At 34.7% G+C, this 18237-nt stretch overlaps 2 protein-coding genes across 2 annotated transcripts; both read right to left on the bottom strand.

Annotated features, from left to right (window-relative positions):
* Nucleotides 1-1250: 1250 nt before the first annotated feature.
* Nucleotides 1251-9698, bottom strand: rlbp1a (retinaldehyde binding protein 1a). The gene is made up of 8 exons (XM_065294454.1): nucleotides 9622-9698; nucleotides 7437-7476; nucleotides 7041-7169; nucleotides 6432-6633; nucleotides 5301-5479; nucleotides 2963-3121; nucleotides 2582-2692; nucleotides 1251-1926 (listed from the first exon to the last, which is right to left on the bottom strand). The coding sequence occupies exons 2-8, from the start codon at nucleotides 7443-7445 to the stop codon at nucleotides 1780-1782; spliced, it is 936 nt and encodes a 311-aa protein (XP_065150526.1). The 5' UTR covers nucleotides 7446-7476; nucleotides 9622-9698; the 3' UTR covers nucleotides 1251-1779.
* Nucleotides 9699-12756: 3058 nt separating this feature from the next.
* Nucleotides 12757-18041, bottom strand: slc39a1 (solute carrier family 39 member 1). The gene is made up of 4 exons (XM_065249488.2): nucleotides 17732-18041; nucleotides 16543-16673; nucleotides 14022-14327; nucleotides 12757-13736 (listed from the first exon to the last, which is right to left on the bottom strand). The coding sequence occupies exons 1-4, from the start codon at nucleotides 17844-17846 to the stop codon at nucleotides 13383-13385; spliced, it is 906 nt and encodes a 301-aa protein (XP_065105560.2). The 5' UTR covers nucleotides 17847-18041; the 3' UTR covers nucleotides 12757-13382.
* Between the last annotated feature and the right edge of the window lie 196 nt (nucleotides 18042-18237).

Here is an 18237-nt window from a genome sequence, read left to right as displayed (position 1 = left end):
AATACACTGCTTTAGAACTAAATTCACATTATATTTATTTATTTATCAGAAAAAGACAAAATGTAATGTGTTTTTAGAAATTGCAGTCTCACAACAACAGTTGTCGGGGGATTTATCCAAGGGTTCCCCCTAACATTATCATTAAAAACCATGTGTATTATAAATGATATAAACATATATCTTCCGTATTAAGGAGAAAACAATCACTTTATCTGATGTTTAAAGTGAATAAAATGGCGTTTACAGCCAACTTAACAGGCTTGTTCGACTTCATGCGGCGCCGCAAGAACCGACAGCCGGATGACGTAAAAAAAACCGCGAGAGCGAGACAAAATTAGACTCCGTATGATTTCTCTTATCGTTCTCGCGGTACTTTGACGTCATCCGGCTGTCGGTTCTTGCGGCGCCGCATAAGGTCGAACAAGCCTAATAACTTCGTTCTCTCTCGCCGGACTTGTGATGAGACGGTCAGTGGATCAAACCACTGTGAGGCAAGGGAGGGGGGACTCATAATGTTTCTTAACTCAAAACGCAGTTTTTTCTGTCCCGTTTGCATTTGTATTGTTTTACTACTTACACAACTATTAACAAGTATATATGAAGAGTTTGGTTCCAAAATTAGATAACTACGTTTTTATTTAATTTTTTTCAGCACATTATTTTATTATTTTATGTTTTTGTTGTGTTTTATTGTGCTACTTAGCTTTATTTTTTTATACGAAGGCTTAAATGAAAACAAACCAACTGCAGTTCGATAATTTATATTAATTGGACTACACAATAAAAAACGAGATTTTTGAAAAACAAAAAAAAACAACCGGAGTTATCTGGTTTTGGAACCAAACTCTTCACATGAAAGTGTTTATAGTTGTGTAAGTAGTAAAACTATACAAATGCAAACGGGGCAGGAACAAGGGCGTTTTGACTTAAAGAAACATTATGAGTCCCCCCTCACTGGCATCATAGTAGTTTGGTCCACTGCCCCTTTTTACCTCATCACAGGTCCTGTGAGAGCGGGTGTGAGAGAGAACGAAGTTATTCAGTAAGTTGGATGTCAACGCTATTTTATTCACTTTAAACATCAGATAAAGTGATTATTTTCTACTTAACACAGAGGATGCTAAGTCATTATTAAATAAATAATGACAAACATGATAATACTGATGTATTTCCCTCATGATTTTCCAACGAAGCCGCTGTTAGCGATTATAACGTTCAACTAGCTAACACTCATTACGTTTAAAATAAAATTTAAATGTCATTAGTGGCTTTATTGTAAACAACTACTTGCAATACATACATTAGGCTTTTCTCTGTGCAGTACAATTTTGGCTGTATTATGTGTGCTCTGGAAAATTATGTATATTGCCCCCCCTAGTGTTAGATTATATTTATGCCCCGTATGTGTGTATGTATCTGTATGAAGCGCAAGTAAAATTAAAAACTGATATATTTGTCTAATCATATTATTATTTATCTAACCTTCTAACTTGTTTGTTTCACACATTACAAAACTTTATTTTAGGCTACTTATGAAAAGGTTAGGCCACAGTTTATCAAGTTAAAGATTTCACTGACAGTCATTACCAAATTTTTCAGATTTTGTATAATTTTAAATAAAACTTGCATCCCTTACAGTACATCATCACTAAAACCATGTACCGTATTACAACAACAGAATAACTGAATAGGCCTAATTCTCTAAACACATTCTAATACCTTCATGTGACTTTTAAAAAATTGTAGTTTGTAGTAGTCTTCACTATTGGCTAATGTCATTTAAAGAGCGGTGTCTTCAGATCCAAAAAGTTTGATGGCCGTTTCCTTGCCATCACAGTTGGGTCCCGTCCCATCAAAATCTGGGGGGAGAATTTCAGCACCAAAGTCCCTGAAGTAGCCATCAAGCTCGTCTCCATGAACAAAAACCTAAGAGTAACAGAACAGGTCATAATCTCTCAAATAAACAGATTTAAATATATAAGACCCCCCCTCCCAAACCTCCCCCCTGGTCCGCAGTTTTTTTTTTTTAAACCTGAAACGGTCCCGGTCCCCTGCTCTATGGGAGCGATCCCAGAACATTTACTGTATGGGACGTGTTTATGTGCACACAGAAGCCTCTCTGCCAATTTTACAGAAATATTCTGGGACCAAAGTGCTGTGTGAGGTTATAGACACCTCTTCGCACTGATTAGTTGGATTGCATGACCATGCTCCTCCCAAACTTAGTTAAAAAACTTAATTTAATAAATAAATACATACATAAAATAAATGTCTATATTTGAATATATAATTTATTTTAAAATAAAGTGATTTGTACTTGTCTGTTACTTAACATGGCAGCCAACATAAGGGAGAGACTCGTCTTATTCAAAATACAATTTCTTCAGATCAGTTAAAGCAGATGATCAACATCCATTTTTTGTGACTATAATTGCAGCTCATGCTTAGAACATAATGTACATTATTGTGATGCGGACGCTAATATAGATAGCATATTAGTTATATTTATTGATGTTAACAGGCTATTAACCCTAAACAGATTTGCACTTCAATACCTTTCACAAACCAGCACTACACTCACCCTCTCCAACAGTTTACTCTTCATAAAAGGTTTCACTACATTATAGGTGGTTGTGAAGTACCAGGGCTGGTGAATCACATGCACGGCCTTAAATCTGGCTGGGAAGGAGTCCTGTATTTACACAGAGAACACAAGGTTTACACAAGCAATTATAAACAAAATGTTAGACATAATTAAAGATGCATTTAATAAATGGTAAATCTAATTCTTAAAGGCACAATATGTAAAATTGTTGTTGTTTTGCAAAATTACACACTGTGACTTGAATAGTCTTATATCGGACACTGATCTGAATGGCTTAAAGTGAAAGAATACAAGTATGCAGCCTATGTTTCCCAGTAAGCAACGAGTGTAAACGAACAAGCACATCATGTACTGTACCTGTAACATGTCCACCATCTTTTTAAGCTCTGTGTGTTTGATGCCTGACGCGTGTTGCATAGTGAAACCTTTGAAATTCTCAACAAGGACAAAACCGTTGATTTGAGTCTCCTCATTTTCCAGAAGTTTCTCGAGGATTACACAGTACGCCCGCAGACACTGTGATCAGAAACAAGTAGGAGATGCATTTAGGGCTGCAAGATGATTAATCGCAACTAATCGTTTGCAGAACAAAAGTTTTTGTTTACATCATACATGTGTGTGTACTGTGTATAATAATTATGTATATGCATGTATTTTTAAGAAATAATGTTTATATATATATATATATTTTATACATTTAAATTTAATTATATATTAGTGCTGGGCAAAGATTAATCGCGATTAATCGCATGCAAAATAAAAGTGATTTTTTTGCATAATATATGTGCGTGTACTGTGTCTAATTATTATGTATATTTATTTAACCACACACACATTCATATATTTATTTCAGAATTATTTTATTTATATATATATATATATATATATATATATATATATATATATATTATTTATATATATATATATATATATATATATTATTTATATTTAATATAGAATATATAAAAATATAAATAAATATATATAAACATGTAAATGTTTCTTAAATACATAAATGAATGTGTGTGTATTTATTTATACATAATAATTACACACAGCATACACTCATATGCCAAAAATCAGTTTTATTTTGTATGCAATTAATTTAGATCAATCTTTGCCCAGCACTATTATATATATATAATAAAAAATTATAAAAAGTATTTCTTATATATAAATATGTATATATATATACTTGCATCTGTGTATTTATATATACATAATTATTATACGCAGTACACACACAGATATAATGTAAACAAAAACTTTTATTCCGCAAACCATTAGTCGCGATTAATCGTTATGCAGCTGTAATTTAGTGAAGTGCCCATCTCTTTTTGAAAAATGCGATGGTAAATTGAATATACCATTTTACTTAAACATGTACCATGAATCTTTCATACTATAAATCAATTTGATCTAGGGGAATTTGTACTTCTTTACGAGTTGGCTAATTTGTATGTATTCGTACAAAATTAATCATATTTTTAGAAAAAAATAATACTGCTATCTCCAAAATGAAGTAATTTGGTCTTACAAATTTCTACGTATTAGCTACCTCATAAAAAACGTACGAATTAAGTAAAAATGTAAAAAACTTTAATCAATTTGAACTTACAATACATTTGAACTTTCTTGACTAGTGAGGAGTTCCTATAAATTAAAAAAAATAAAGTTCACATAACTTATGCTAATTCAACTTTATTTTTATAGTTTATAGTAGGGATGCTAAACAATTAATCACGATTAATCGTTAGCAGAATAAAAGTTTTTGTTTACATCATATATGTGTGTGAACTGTGTATAATAAATTTGTATAAATAAATGTACACACATGCATGTATATGTTTTAGAAATGTTTACATGTGTATATACATTTGTATATTTATGTATAATTTATATTATAAATAAATATAAATACTTAATATATAAATTTTTTTTTTCTTAAAATTATACATGAATGTGTTCATATTTATATATATACACATATTTATTATACACAGTTTACACACATATGTGATGTAAACAAAAACTTTTATTCTGCTAACGATTAATCACGATTAATTGTTTAGCATCCCTAGTTTATAGTCAAGAAAGTTGAAATGAATTGCAAATTCAAGTTAATTAAACTTAAAGGCGCCACGTCACAAGACTTTTTAAAGATCTAAAATAAATCTTTGGTGTCCCCAGAGAATGTATGTGAAGTTTTAGCTTAAAATTCAACACAGATCATTTATTATAATATGTAAAAATTGCCACTTTATAGGCGTGAGCAAAAATGTGCATAACATTTTTAGTGTGTCCCTTTAAATGAAAATGACCTGATGAAATGCAAACACTGATCGAAGATTGAAACTCAGTTGTGCTGTCAATTGTTTTCCCCTTTTGACATCATAAGGGGAGCCAAATTTCAATGACCTATTTTTTCACATGCTTCCAGAAAATGGTTTACCAAAACTAAGTTACTGGGTTGATCACATTTTCAATATTGATAGAAGCACTGGCGATCCAATTATAGCATTAAACAGAAAAAGTCATATGTCCCCTTAAAAATCTAATTGCAACGCATTTTTTTTACAGTGTACTTCAAAGGAAACCATTCTGCTTGTTCATAGTTTATAATACAATAAAAAAGTTTATATTTTGGTCATAAACAAACAAGAAGTATGTATTAAAGATGCAGAATCATACATACTTCATCAAACGTGACCTCCTCTAAATCCCAGTTCTCAATGTTGAAGAGCAGCACCACTCGGCCGTATTTGTCTCTGGTGGAGAGGATTCGTGGGTAGCCGGCTTCAATAGTACTGCGTACGGCTTCGGGGGTTAAATTCTCAAACAGTTCAGGGTAATCTCGCCTAAAACGCACATAACCTTTCAAAGAACATAACAGTCAGACCATTCATTGTACTTATGCAAACATTTGTCATATGATGGTACAAATAAAGGATGTTTGCTAATGAAATCTGTTTACCATCTCTGTTGTTTTTATTTGTCTTTTTTAAGGCTTAACCAGTGAATTGCAGAATTGGTTTCTTTTTTTTTGCAATAGTCCTGATTCTCATGCCATTAAAGCGTTCAGCCGTGTGTGCGAGTGTGGTTGGCATATTTCTGTGGCTCTAAGAATAGTTTGTTCTCAGCAATCTCTCAGAACCAAAACAATCCGTCCTGTTTGCATACAAAGGGTCCTATTGAAAGTTTTGGGAAAATCCAATTAAGGCAGAAGGTTTTCTTGTCTCTGTCTCAGCGATGAGTAGTTCCCATAAACACAAGCATTGTTTAGCTGCCCACAATTATACCATCTAATAGTGGCAGGGAAGTGTTTGGTTAGATAATGTAACTATTATATCAAGATTCTTAAAGGAATAGTCTACCCTTTTGCCATATTAAACTATGTTATTACCTCAACTTAGACGAATTAATACATATCTATCTTTTTTCAATGCGTGCAATGTACAGCGCGTCGTGAATGTGTAAGCATTTAGCCTAGCCCCATTCATTCCTATCGTACCAAACAGGGAAGCCACCAAACACTTCCGTGTTTTCCCTATTTAAAGACTGTTACATGAGGAGTTATACCAGTAAGTATGGTGCCACAAAATAAAACTTTTTTTGGTACCATAGGAATGAATGGGGCTAGGCTAAATGCTAACACATTCATAACGCGCTGTACAGTGCACGCATTGAAAAAAGATAGGTATGTATTAATTCGTCTAGGTTGAGATAATAACATAGTTTAATATGGCAAAAGGGTAGACTATTCCTTTAAAAAACATATCTTTTAAAAGCATATTATAAATGCATTGATAAAACCAAATATAATTACCTCTCATAAGCTCATGCGCTCTTCTCACATCATACTTTCGTGCCCGTATGAATCTCAGAAGTAGGGAATCGGGTTTGTCCCCAAAATGTTCCTGCACAGCTTTGGCGAGATCGTCTCCGCTTGCCTTTTCTTTGATCAAGGATCTCAGTTCTTTAACAGACGATATCCTTGTTTCTACCGTTTCATTTAATTCATCTTTAGCCTGTAAGCATATGAATTATTCACATTTTTGTATTTGCATTTACTGTAAAACGTGCATTTAAAAGTATGTGTTTGTTTCAACCCACAATCTCTGCTTAAAACCAGGTTTAATAGAGTTTTTAATGGTCCCTACATGTAAAAAATTATTTGTTTGTTCAACTTAAAAAAGTAAGTTACCAGGTTGCCTAAACATTTAAAGGCAACCAGCTAACTTACTTTTTTAAGTTGAACCAACTTTATCTATCTTAGCTATCACTGGGGTGGTACCCTTCCAAAAAGTACAGCTTTGCACCTAAAGAGTTTATATTAGTAACTCATACTGCACATAGCAAGCATTTTTTCTGACTTAAGCAGGTGATCGTAGACAAAATCCTTATAGCAGTCAGTGACTACAGTAATCTGTGATACCTTCTGTATTGTGTGGTCCGGCAGTTTGACACAGGGTCCGTACACCGGCCCGTGGTCTTTAACCGTCAGATGCTCGAGCTTAGTGCGTAATGCCTGCTCATCCTCGGACACCATACGAAACGTTCCGGTCTAATGAGATAAAAATGAACGATAAAGCGTTATATTGTGTGCCTCGTATGACATGAACACAGACATACAAATCCTATTTGGCCCTGCTGTGATGGCCGACCCCTAACTCCTGTGTCTGTTTAATAATCCCCTTCACATGACCCATGAGAACACTCGAGAAACAACAGATTAGTTCATCCTACCGAGTGCATTTAACAAAGGAGTCAAAGCTGATTTTGAAGTGCATACTATAAAAGTAGTCACAGACGATAAGCATACTGTACTTACAGCAGCCATGATGCAGAGATCTTTCCGGTTTAATCCAAATCTGCAAAACAACAAAAAAGTTTTATATCTAAATGTTTACTCTGCAGAGGACAGGTGTGTTTGAAGGATGAATGGATAAAAAAACTATGTGCAGTTTATTATTAGCCTATTTAGGATTATTATGACGTATTATTATGTGTTGATTTTTAACCAAACAATGTAAGAAAAGTCATGAGATGAAATTAATCTTTTGAACCGTGTGTAAACCTGATTCTCAACACATCACAGCAACAATCTGAACTTTTTTAGATGAGTTATTTTTGTTGTCAGTTATTTCTTTCATCTTGCTTGTTTGTGTCAAAAGTTATATAAAATTTCTTCGCCGATACTGATAACCGATTAATGTGATCTCATGAGTATTTTTATGAAAAGTGTGGTTGTACTACACATTCATTATGTTTTAAAACACACTGAAACATATAATATCAACTAGTTGACAGGACTAATACGTTAATTATTTACGTATTAACAGCTTTACAGATGTGTATGTATTCCTAAATATTAAAATCGCGGACATTGGCGTTTCTTACTCATATTAATGACATGTTTACAGTCGTATTCTCTGACTTATTTATTTAACATTATAAAACGGGCAGTTCTGGTTCTTCATTCCGATTGGTTGAAACGCGTACTAAGCCGTGATAAAATACCCCGGTAAGCCCATGGTTCAGACCGCATTACATAAGTATCACTGCCCCACTGTTGCTGTGGTCTGATTTATGAAAATAAACACCACAGTCTTTAATCATATTTTTAATTTGTATACAATTGCACAATTATGGCAATTAAGAGTAATATTTGTACTAATATAATTAACAACTTATTTTTGTTTTATTTTATAAAATCCTGCTAACGTAATGCATATGAAGTAACCGTTTTATAAAAGCAATAACCCCCGCGAAGCAGTGGGGTTACAGTGCATTTTAGAACAGCTAAGGGGGTTTTAGGCCGAACAACGCCCCTTAGCTGTTCTAAAATGCACTGGTAACCCACTGCTTCTTGGGGATTATTGTTTTAGTTTACTCATTTACCTAATGAAGTGTTCAGAGAATTACATAATATTAAACAAGACTACACCTTAAAACCTTGCGTTTTTGTACCATTTTGAAATATTTTTTTTGTTTGCCATGACACACAAAAGGCGTTTTCTCCTACTGTATGCAACAATAATAACACAGAAACACAACATATATTTACAAAAGATGTTAGTTTTATTGTTTAAAATTCATACGTTTGTGAGAAACTGATCCAAATTCAACCCTTTATCCAGAGATCTTTATCCCAGTTCTCATCAGCGATCGTAAATGTCAAATCTCAAATTTGTTATAAAAATTTTATTCAAATATTGCGCCTTAAGAAACTTTACGACAAGTAAAACTCTCATTGGGTCTTGCGTGCTACGTCGCAGATTTGCGACATTGCAGTCTTTCAGTTGCTGTAATTTTTTAATTTAAAGAAGCTGGATTAACGTTCTTGTGGATTAATAGGTTTTCTTTTTCTCTGTACTTCATCATATACTCCAGAAAGAATCACATCTGTAGCACATCCCCATTTTAACTACTACTGGTACCGCTTTTGAAAAAAAAAAAAAATCGCAATAAATAAGTTATAATTAATATGGTCTTTATTTCTAACAGGTCATGATTTTAATAAACTGTTTAGGGGTAGGACTGTATTAGCGGCTTAAAATATCTTTGAAAAAAATAAAATATTGCTCCATCTCTAATATCTATAATACATAACATGAAATTAAATTACTACACTGTAAAAAGTGAAAACTTGGATTAACGTAAAAATTTACTGCGATTGGTAACACCTAAAAAATTAAGTTGTTTCAACTTAAATTTTTATCGTAAAGTGAAACGTTAAGTTGAAAAAACATACAGTTTTAGGTGTAACCAACTGAAGTATTTTTCTTTTTTGTTGATCCAACTTTTCACTTTTTACAGTGTAGTAATTCTAAAAATGATTTCTGAATAGAAATTAACAGAATTACCATGTATACTGTAAATACTTGAAATATACAGCAACCACCAATAAAGCTTAACATTAAATCAAAGTAAAGAATGATGCACCTTAAGATTTGTTTAAATGCACACACCTATTTCAACATCTCATAAGCTTAATAATACTGTAGGTGACTTACCTCTGCCGTGAGAGAGTTGAACAGAAAAATCGTCTCAGTCGATGAGAGAATGAGGAGAGGCGTCGCTTACTGTGAGATTAACCTGTCATACTGTTTAACTCCAAACAGATTCATCTAATCTACATAATGAACCAGGAGGGGAGGACTCAAAACCCTCCAACAACAAAACATAAGGGGGTCTTAAATGAGAACAGATCTCAGTTTTAAAGGTGCCGTAGAATATAAAACTGTATTTACGTAGGCATATGAATAATACGAGTTCTGTACATGGTAATGACATATTGTGAGCCTCAAACATGATTGTTTTCTCCTCCTTATGTAAACCTGTGCATGCAAAAGAACAATGGAAAACAGACCAATCTCAACATAACCATTAATTTAATGGCACCAACATTAAATTAAGTACAAACAATGTTGTGACTTCTAAGTTAGCACTATATGCTAGTTAATGCTATGTGCTAACGTTTAGGCTAAAGTTCTACTATTGACGTTACAGTTACGTTTTGCAGGCCCATACTGAAAAAACACGAACTTACCACTCAGAAATGTCCATTAACAATCTCAACAATTGATTATTCCTAAATACTAATACAGACTCAAACATAAGGTTTGTTTACACACAGAGAGAAATAAGGCGTTCTGAGGAACAGCCAATAAGAGCAGAGCTCAACATTATTATTCATGACCCTTTCAAATAAGGTAATAATAGATGATTTCATTCTAAAGACAAATCTTCAGTATCTCTAGATAACTTTAGCACTTCATAAAGCCACAAACCTTTTATGTAGATATTAGAGAACAATTTATACTATTATTTGAATGCATTTTTTGGCACCTTTAAAATTGTATGTAATTCATTTGTTGATGATTGTGTTACGGTCATACATGTATTAGACAAATATTAGTAACACTTATATAATACATTTTATAACAATTTAAACTTATAATAACAGATCAGGATTTAAATGTGGCAATTATAAATTTAGCATTTGTGACATTTTGATATATTTGTACAGTATAAAAAAATGTGATATACTTAAAAAAAGTTTGGTAACATTATTACACATAATATTTTTAATACTTAATGATTTAAAAATTTTTTTTTTATAATATTTTAGTTTTTAAATATAATTTACTCATTTTATTTTATTAAATCTACAAAGACATTTTTATGGGTAAATTCACTCCATGGTTGGGTCAAATATGAATTTTTTATTTTTTATTGCTCATTGGTGTTAGAGATTCGAACAAACCCTTAACTCTAACGAATAAACATGTTAAATAAGTCAGCAAATGTAATTTGAAAGAGCAAGATGGATGATGGCCAGGTGTCCTCATCTTAACCTTCTTTCATTTACTACAAAACGTTTCAGTCTTAGCTCTGCTGATCTGGATTAAAGGTTTAGTCACGGACTGAAGCATCAGATACAACCATAGAAAACGGTTTTCTTTTTATAAAAGCAACTTATAATGTGCATCACAGTGAACAAAAGATGAATAAACTTCTTTCTATAATTAAAAGCAATTTGTAGTGCATTGGGCTTTGCATTGTATAATCCTCAAATCTCTGATGCAGTTCTCTTTTGTAAGCCCCTTTGTAAAGTAAGTCACCAAAGGGTACTTTTTGTAATTACAGTCCCAACCACTTAAAATTGACATGTCAGCATTTCATTGAAAATGTTTCCAAACAAATGTTTTCAGCCGGTGCATTCACGATAATGGGAAAGATTTTGGACAGGCGACAGAAGGGCCTATAAAGATGCCGTTCTTTCAGGCATGCGAGCAAAATCGGATAATGAATTATGTCCGGCACCGAATCCTTCTGCTTTACTGCACACGCACAAACAGACACATCACTGTCCACAGGTCAGCCCTGGCAACAATGTTTACATTAACATTTCACTCATTAATGCTTTCTTTTATTTCATTTTTCAGCAAGAACTATTCGGGCTGAAGTGGACCTGACTGGGCCCCCCGGCGGTGGTGCAAGAGATGCCATCGGCTAATGAAAGCACAGGGGTGAGAGGCCGCTAAAAGATTGGCTCCCCTCGATGGAGAAAAGGGCCGCTCGGAGGCCGTAACTGAGGCGGGACCGGGAGACCATGGCGGGTATGTGATTAGGTCTACGCAGATACAAAATAACTTCTGTGTATTAAAAATCAACCCGTAGTAAATGTTATTTCTGGTTCACACATCGCTAGAAAAGAAACGTCACGTTTATTGCAATGCATTGTGGGATACATTATCTCATGTAGTGTGCTCTGGTTGTATTCTGTATATTTTAGCAAAGCAATCTAAGGCCTCCGTAGAGTAAATGCAGAAAATGTACATACTATGCTCAGTGTACGTACTAAGTATGCACTGCAAAGTACTAGTACATACTACTAGTAGTATGCTATTCTATTAGGTTTATTGAGGTATCTCAAATTATGGTTTGAGGTCTTGTTTGACCCAATAATGCCCCATAGTGTTTAGTGTTGTGTGAAACCAGATAAATTGTAGATGTGCCTGTCATTTAAAATGTATAATATATGTTTTTAGAGTTCTTAAAAGGTATAGTTCACCCAAAAATGAAAATTCTGATTTATTCACCAAGTCATTACAGACCTGTTTTAATTTCTTCGCTAGGAAATATTTGTAATAAACAAAAAAACTGGAGCACCATTGACTTACATAATAGGAAAAAGCAAATACTATGAAATTCAATGGTGCTCAGAAACTGTTTACAAACATTGCTCAAAATATCTTCCTTTGTGTTCAAAAGAGCAAAACAAAACGTATACAGACCATAACAACTAGTAAATGATGACAGAACTTTTTGGTTAAAGCAACACTATGTAGTTTTTTTACCTTTAAATAATGTCTCTAAAATTATTTCAGTGATAGAACAACTTTTAACTGGACAAATTGTAGTGTTGCTGCAACCTGAGCAGCCTCCTAGCTGCTACAAGCACACTCTGAAAGTGGCGGTGGAGGGTAGGAAACACAGCCCCGCCCCTCCCCTGCCTGAAAAAGAGTGTCTGATACCAGGCACTGTTGCGCTTTTCAACCACATGGGGGAGCTGTAAGGCATTTTTACATGGAAACTACATAGTGTTGCTTTAACTATCTCTTTAAAGACACGCAATAAACTCGTTGTTTGAAATACTCATTTATTTACATGATGTAGTTTGCTGCACATAACACAAATTTAATACAAAAATCACACATTATTATGATTATTATTGGGTATAACATCGTCAAAGAACACTTATGAGTCCCACATTGTCTCATTTATTTGTGAAATCTCATAAAAACTTTTTAATGTGATCATTAGTGCAAACTTTAAAACCTTTAGCAGCCCAGCAAATTTACCATCATGTAATTTAACAGGAAATGTGGCACATAAAGGAGAAAGTCAGTTATATAATATTGTCAGTGATTGTTCAGAATATTTGAAACTAATATAAAAAATCAGATTCATACGGTTTAATAAATAGTGCTATGCTGGTCAAACATGATACTTAGATATCTGTTTAAAGTTGCATGCACATAAAGTTCTCGATTACAGATATATAAAAGTCTAATATAAAAGACACACAGCAGTTTTTGAAATGAACTGTAAGAAGATCTGTTATAAAAACATTTAAAACAGAAAGCAGCTCTATGTTTTAAAATCAGTTCCTCATTCTGCTTGAATCATGTGCGGTTAGGAAAGTCTCCTCTCGCGAATGTGATGTCCTTTAGGCTTTAGTTCTTTGGCAAACAAATAAAAGCGTCTTTCAGCCAATGAAGCTCAGAGCGGCCATTACTGAGAAACCAAACAGGAGAAACAGAACCTTGAGGAGCGGGCGCTCCGGGGAATTCAGCTCATGCGGTAGGATCTCCAGGAAGGTGATGTAGATGAACGTTCCTGCCGCCATCCCCTCCAGCACCGCCTGAATGAAAGCGCCAGCTTTCAGTTCGGCCTCGATCACTAAGATGCCGATCGCGATTCCGAGGGGAGACATCACGGCGAAGACCGTCACGTATATAGCCACCCATATGGGCTTGACTGCGCTCTGAACCAGCTTCACCGCCAGGCTGAAGACGATGATGCTCTTGTGGACCAAGATAGCGATGCAGATCTCCAACACCTGAAGAAAAAATCACAGGTTTTAAGGTATGGACTGCATTTGTAATTTAAAGATGTGGTGTGTCATTTCTGCACCAACTGGAATGGCAATGCTATTATTTGTACCAGAAGATCACATGCTGGACTTCTCAAGCAAACATAACAATGCTTGGACAGAGACACATTTATAGTCACAAGGAACTGTACACAGCATTAACACAATAAACCTTTGAACCCAAAACCTTATCAGACATCTGACGAGGTTAGCATTGCCAAACAAAACTTTAGGAGGAACCGAATCAATCACCTTAGTTTCTGTGGTCTGCAGGCCGATGGCCAAACCTTCAAACACCGAGTGGAGAGAGAGAGAGAAGAAGAGGATAAAGGAACGGAAAGACGAGTGAGCTTGATGATCCACGTGGACATGATGGCCGCTGCCCTCCAGGTTACTCAGCGTGTGATTTCCGTGAGCATGCCCGTGACCCGCCGGGGCTAACAAAGGGGCCGTCTCTCCACTTCGGTGTCTCTCTCTGAAACTGAGGACTATCTTCTCTAAAATCAGGACTGTGAAGAAGCCACAAGCCATGATGAACTCTGCCAACGGGAAGCCATCCTTGTAGATAAGGAGAATTAGTAACACAAATCAGCATCGGCACAATGACCAAAACTGTATGACTGATTTAAAAAAAAAAAGAAATCTATACAACGAAAGCATACAGTTGTGAGGAGCCTTATAAGAGGACAAATAAGCAATGCATTCATATTTCATACGACATTAGCTTAGCTTAAAGGAAACATTTTACCCAGACAGGGATTAGAGTAGTCCTAGACTAAAATAAATGTAAGAGCTGTCCAAACTGAAAACAACTTACACTGACAAATCTTAAAATACATCACTGCCCTTAGTTTAGCCTCAAAATGCACACAAGTAATGTTTTTAGTAAAGCATGTTTGTTAAAACTACTTAGTCTAGTCCTCGCTTAAGCTAATCTCTGTTCGGGAAACCACCCCTTTAAGATGTAAAATAAGTCTTCGGTGTCCCCAGAGTACGTATGGGAAGTTTAAGCTCAAAATACAAATGAAAAACCGCACTCTCAAGTTACTCGCACCCATAAACAATTTGGGAGTTTAGAACGCCTTTTCTCAATACTAAGCTCAAAATACCCCACAGATCATTTGTTATAACATGTTAAAAATGCCACTTTATAGGTGTGAGCAAAAACATGCCGTTTTTTGAGTGTGTCCCTTTAAATGCAAATTAGCTGATGGAAACACTGATCACCATAATGGTAATTTGTTAAAATTGAAACTCAAGAGAAATCAAATTTTTTCTCTCTCTTTCTCTGAACTAGATGGCAGTGGTGTGTTGGGATAACACAGATTAAGAGGTGGTATTATTATAATAAGATCCCCTTCTGACATCACAAGGGGAGACACATTTCAATGACCTATTTTTTAACATGCTTTCAGAGAATGGTTTACCAAAACTAACTGGGTTTTCTTTTTCACTGGGGACCCAATTATGCAGGGCTCGAAATTGCGACTATTTTGGTCGCATATGAGACTGAAATTTAATCTGTGCGACCTTAAAATATATTTGGGAGCATTTGTGCGACTGCCCATTGTGTTGTGGTGCGACTTGATTTTAGATTGTGATGCTGTGTGCTGCTGTACCAGGTTCAATGTTCTCTTCAACGTTACATAACCAATCAAATTTCACCATTAAGTTCTTGCGTTTAATGAAGACCACAGATTGGCTAATATGAGCGTCAGTCATTCCTTGTTGCTGTGCTACGTTGGTACGTGAAGAGCAAAAATGTGAAAAGACGAACCGCGAGCATGACGAGATCGAGCCGATTACAGCCAATGTTACTACTGTAATTAATGACGACAATCCGGATTCAAATGCGACTCCACCACCGCAAAATAAGACTTGACGTAAAACCTTTCGGAGAGAGTTGCTTAAAGTTTTCGAGTGTCTCCGCTATGAAAATGGCTCATTGTAACTTACTGTGTTTACTGTAAATCCTGTAAAACGGCGTTGGTGGCGGAATCAAAACATTTTAAGCGCCAGACCTTGCTTAAACATGGCGAAAGTGCCAAAACTCAAGAAGAGTCGTAACAAAAGTTTTAATTATTGATGGAGACACCGACCTGTCTGTCAAAGAGTGTTTGATAGTGTATGTGCGCATGTGCTGGTGAATGGACATCCGACAAACATCCTTGTGGTCCATGTTGATGTGGAACACGACAATGCTGATGGTATGTTTTTGTTGTATTTTTTAAAACATTGCCTATTTAGTAGTAATAGCATCCTGGTAATGCAGTTATCAATATTTCTATGTTACGGTCACTTTTGTAATGTCACAATTTATAAGTGTTTTACGTGTTTGCTAGATTTTCTATTGTAATCATAATTATGTCAGCTGTAATTGTTAAATTATTATTGCTGCTATATTATTTAAACACCATTTGGGTATTAGTTTAGGAATCTGTGCAGCAAAAAATAAAAATAAAATAAAATAGAAGACCAAATTTCAAATGCTGGCCATAGGATGTGTAAAGCCCAGTGGTGGTGTTTTATTTTTAATAAAATAAATCTATTAACATATACATTGTAGTTGTGGTGCTTTTTAATTTTTGGATGGGTGTGCCTAAATTTTTGCTGGTGCTCCTAACTCTTTAATGTTGGGAGCAACAGTGCTACCAAATAAAAAAGTTAATTTTGAGCCAAAAAGTCAGACTTTCATGATATGTCCTCTTTAAGTTCCACGAAAGACATAAATTCATTATGGTGAATGAATGATCACAAAATTTGATGCACTCACATCAAGGCCTCGTATTTGTAATTGTTCATGAATGTCAGACAGGTAGTCTGGGATGATGTCTAATAAACAGGCCGAAAGGAAGACGCCTCCGGCGAAACAGCTCACGAAGCTCAGCACTACCTTGTGGGTTTCTGTAAAAAAGAAACACAAACCAAACACATAACACCGATTAATTTAACCAAAACTGCTGACATTTTGCTTAAATTTACACATCTTATATAACCAACATGTTTTTCAAAAGAGGATATCTGTAATAGAGCTCAGCTCAGTGGTGGAGCAGTGCAAAAGGTCATGGGTTCGAACTCATGAAAGAGACAGGCTGATATAAAATGTATAAATGTATAATGTAATTTTGTAATAATCTAAAGAATAAACTAAATGATGATAATTTATTTTGATTCGGTTGTGTGTTTGATTCATATGCAACAAACATACAAAGGCTACTGATAAAAAATGTGTCTGGCAAATGTCTAAACCTACTATTTCTATTTTTTGTTATAATTTATGTTGAAAAGCAGTTTTTTTTTTGACAAACAGTGCGTTTGAGCAGAACTTTAGTTTCACTTCCCCTTTGATCGGCATCTGGAAAAGAAATACTAATGCTTTACATTAGGCTTTATCAGCTCTTCCATGGTCAGGTGACTATGATGTGTCTGTCCTTGTATCTTGATAGGACAGAGCAACTTTATAAAGTGATATAATGTATTTATAATAATAATAATAATAATACATGTATACATACATAACACATGCATTTATGCATGCATACATGATGATCATGTGCAATAACGACCTGTGTTAGATACAATATGGACAAATATATATTCACAAATACATATGTGAATATATACATGCATAAACATTTACATACATGATGACATTTATTTATAACCACAAACAGTACAGTATATACATAAATACAAGCACTTATGCGAGTGCTTGTATACCCACCCATATAGATAACATGAAAGAGAACGATCACGTGGATTAATGACCACATAAAGGCAACTAGAGACAAATACACTTACTTAGTTCATATACCTAACGTTATATATATTAAAATAGACATTAACATACAGACATGAACAACAACTGTGTGCTTGTTTTGGTTGGTTGAGACAAATAATAAAGATCGCCTATATTACATTTGAAGGCATACGTTAAACGGGATTTAAAACCATAATTTTACCTGTTCCACTTGTGTCATGAAACCATTTCATCCGGGCCGGAATGAGTCCAAAAATCAGTGTTAAACACAGTAACCCAACAAGAGCTCCAACTTTAACCTGTAGTAGGTACTCCATCGTTTCAAATCAAAAAGCCGAGCCCCTGTAAACGCGCGATAAATCAAATATAAATAAATCCTTCATCACCCCATGTTTCTGGTCTTTTCTCACAGTCTCTGAGTTTCAGTCAAATCACATTTAACCGCTGTAACGTGTTGTTTATCCCTCGGTGTGCCTCGCCACTACTACCCGTCACTGCCTAGCCCCGCCCCACGTACTGTGACGTTTTACGCACGGCATTACATTTATTTGTACGTCTTATAAAAAAACTCTGATCCGCTAAAATAATCATTTAAAAAATGTTCAAACGTTTGATTATGAAAAAAATAAATGTTTAAAAACGACTTATTTAAACAGTCTATAATTTGAACTAATGTTGTTTACTTGCACGTCAAGCGCCACCTGTTGA

This window comes from Paramisgurnus dabryanus, chromosome 2, assembly GCF_030506205.2.
Source record: "Paramisgurnus dabryanus chromosome 2, PD_genome_1.1, whole genome shotgun sequence".
Classification (NCBI taxonomy): Eukaryota; Metazoa; Chordata; class Actinopteri; order Cypriniformes; family Cobitidae; genus Paramisgurnus; species Paramisgurnus dabryanus.
The sequence above is the reverse complement of the archived record's forward strand: the minus strand, read 5'-3'. Positions and strand labels throughout refer to the sequence as shown.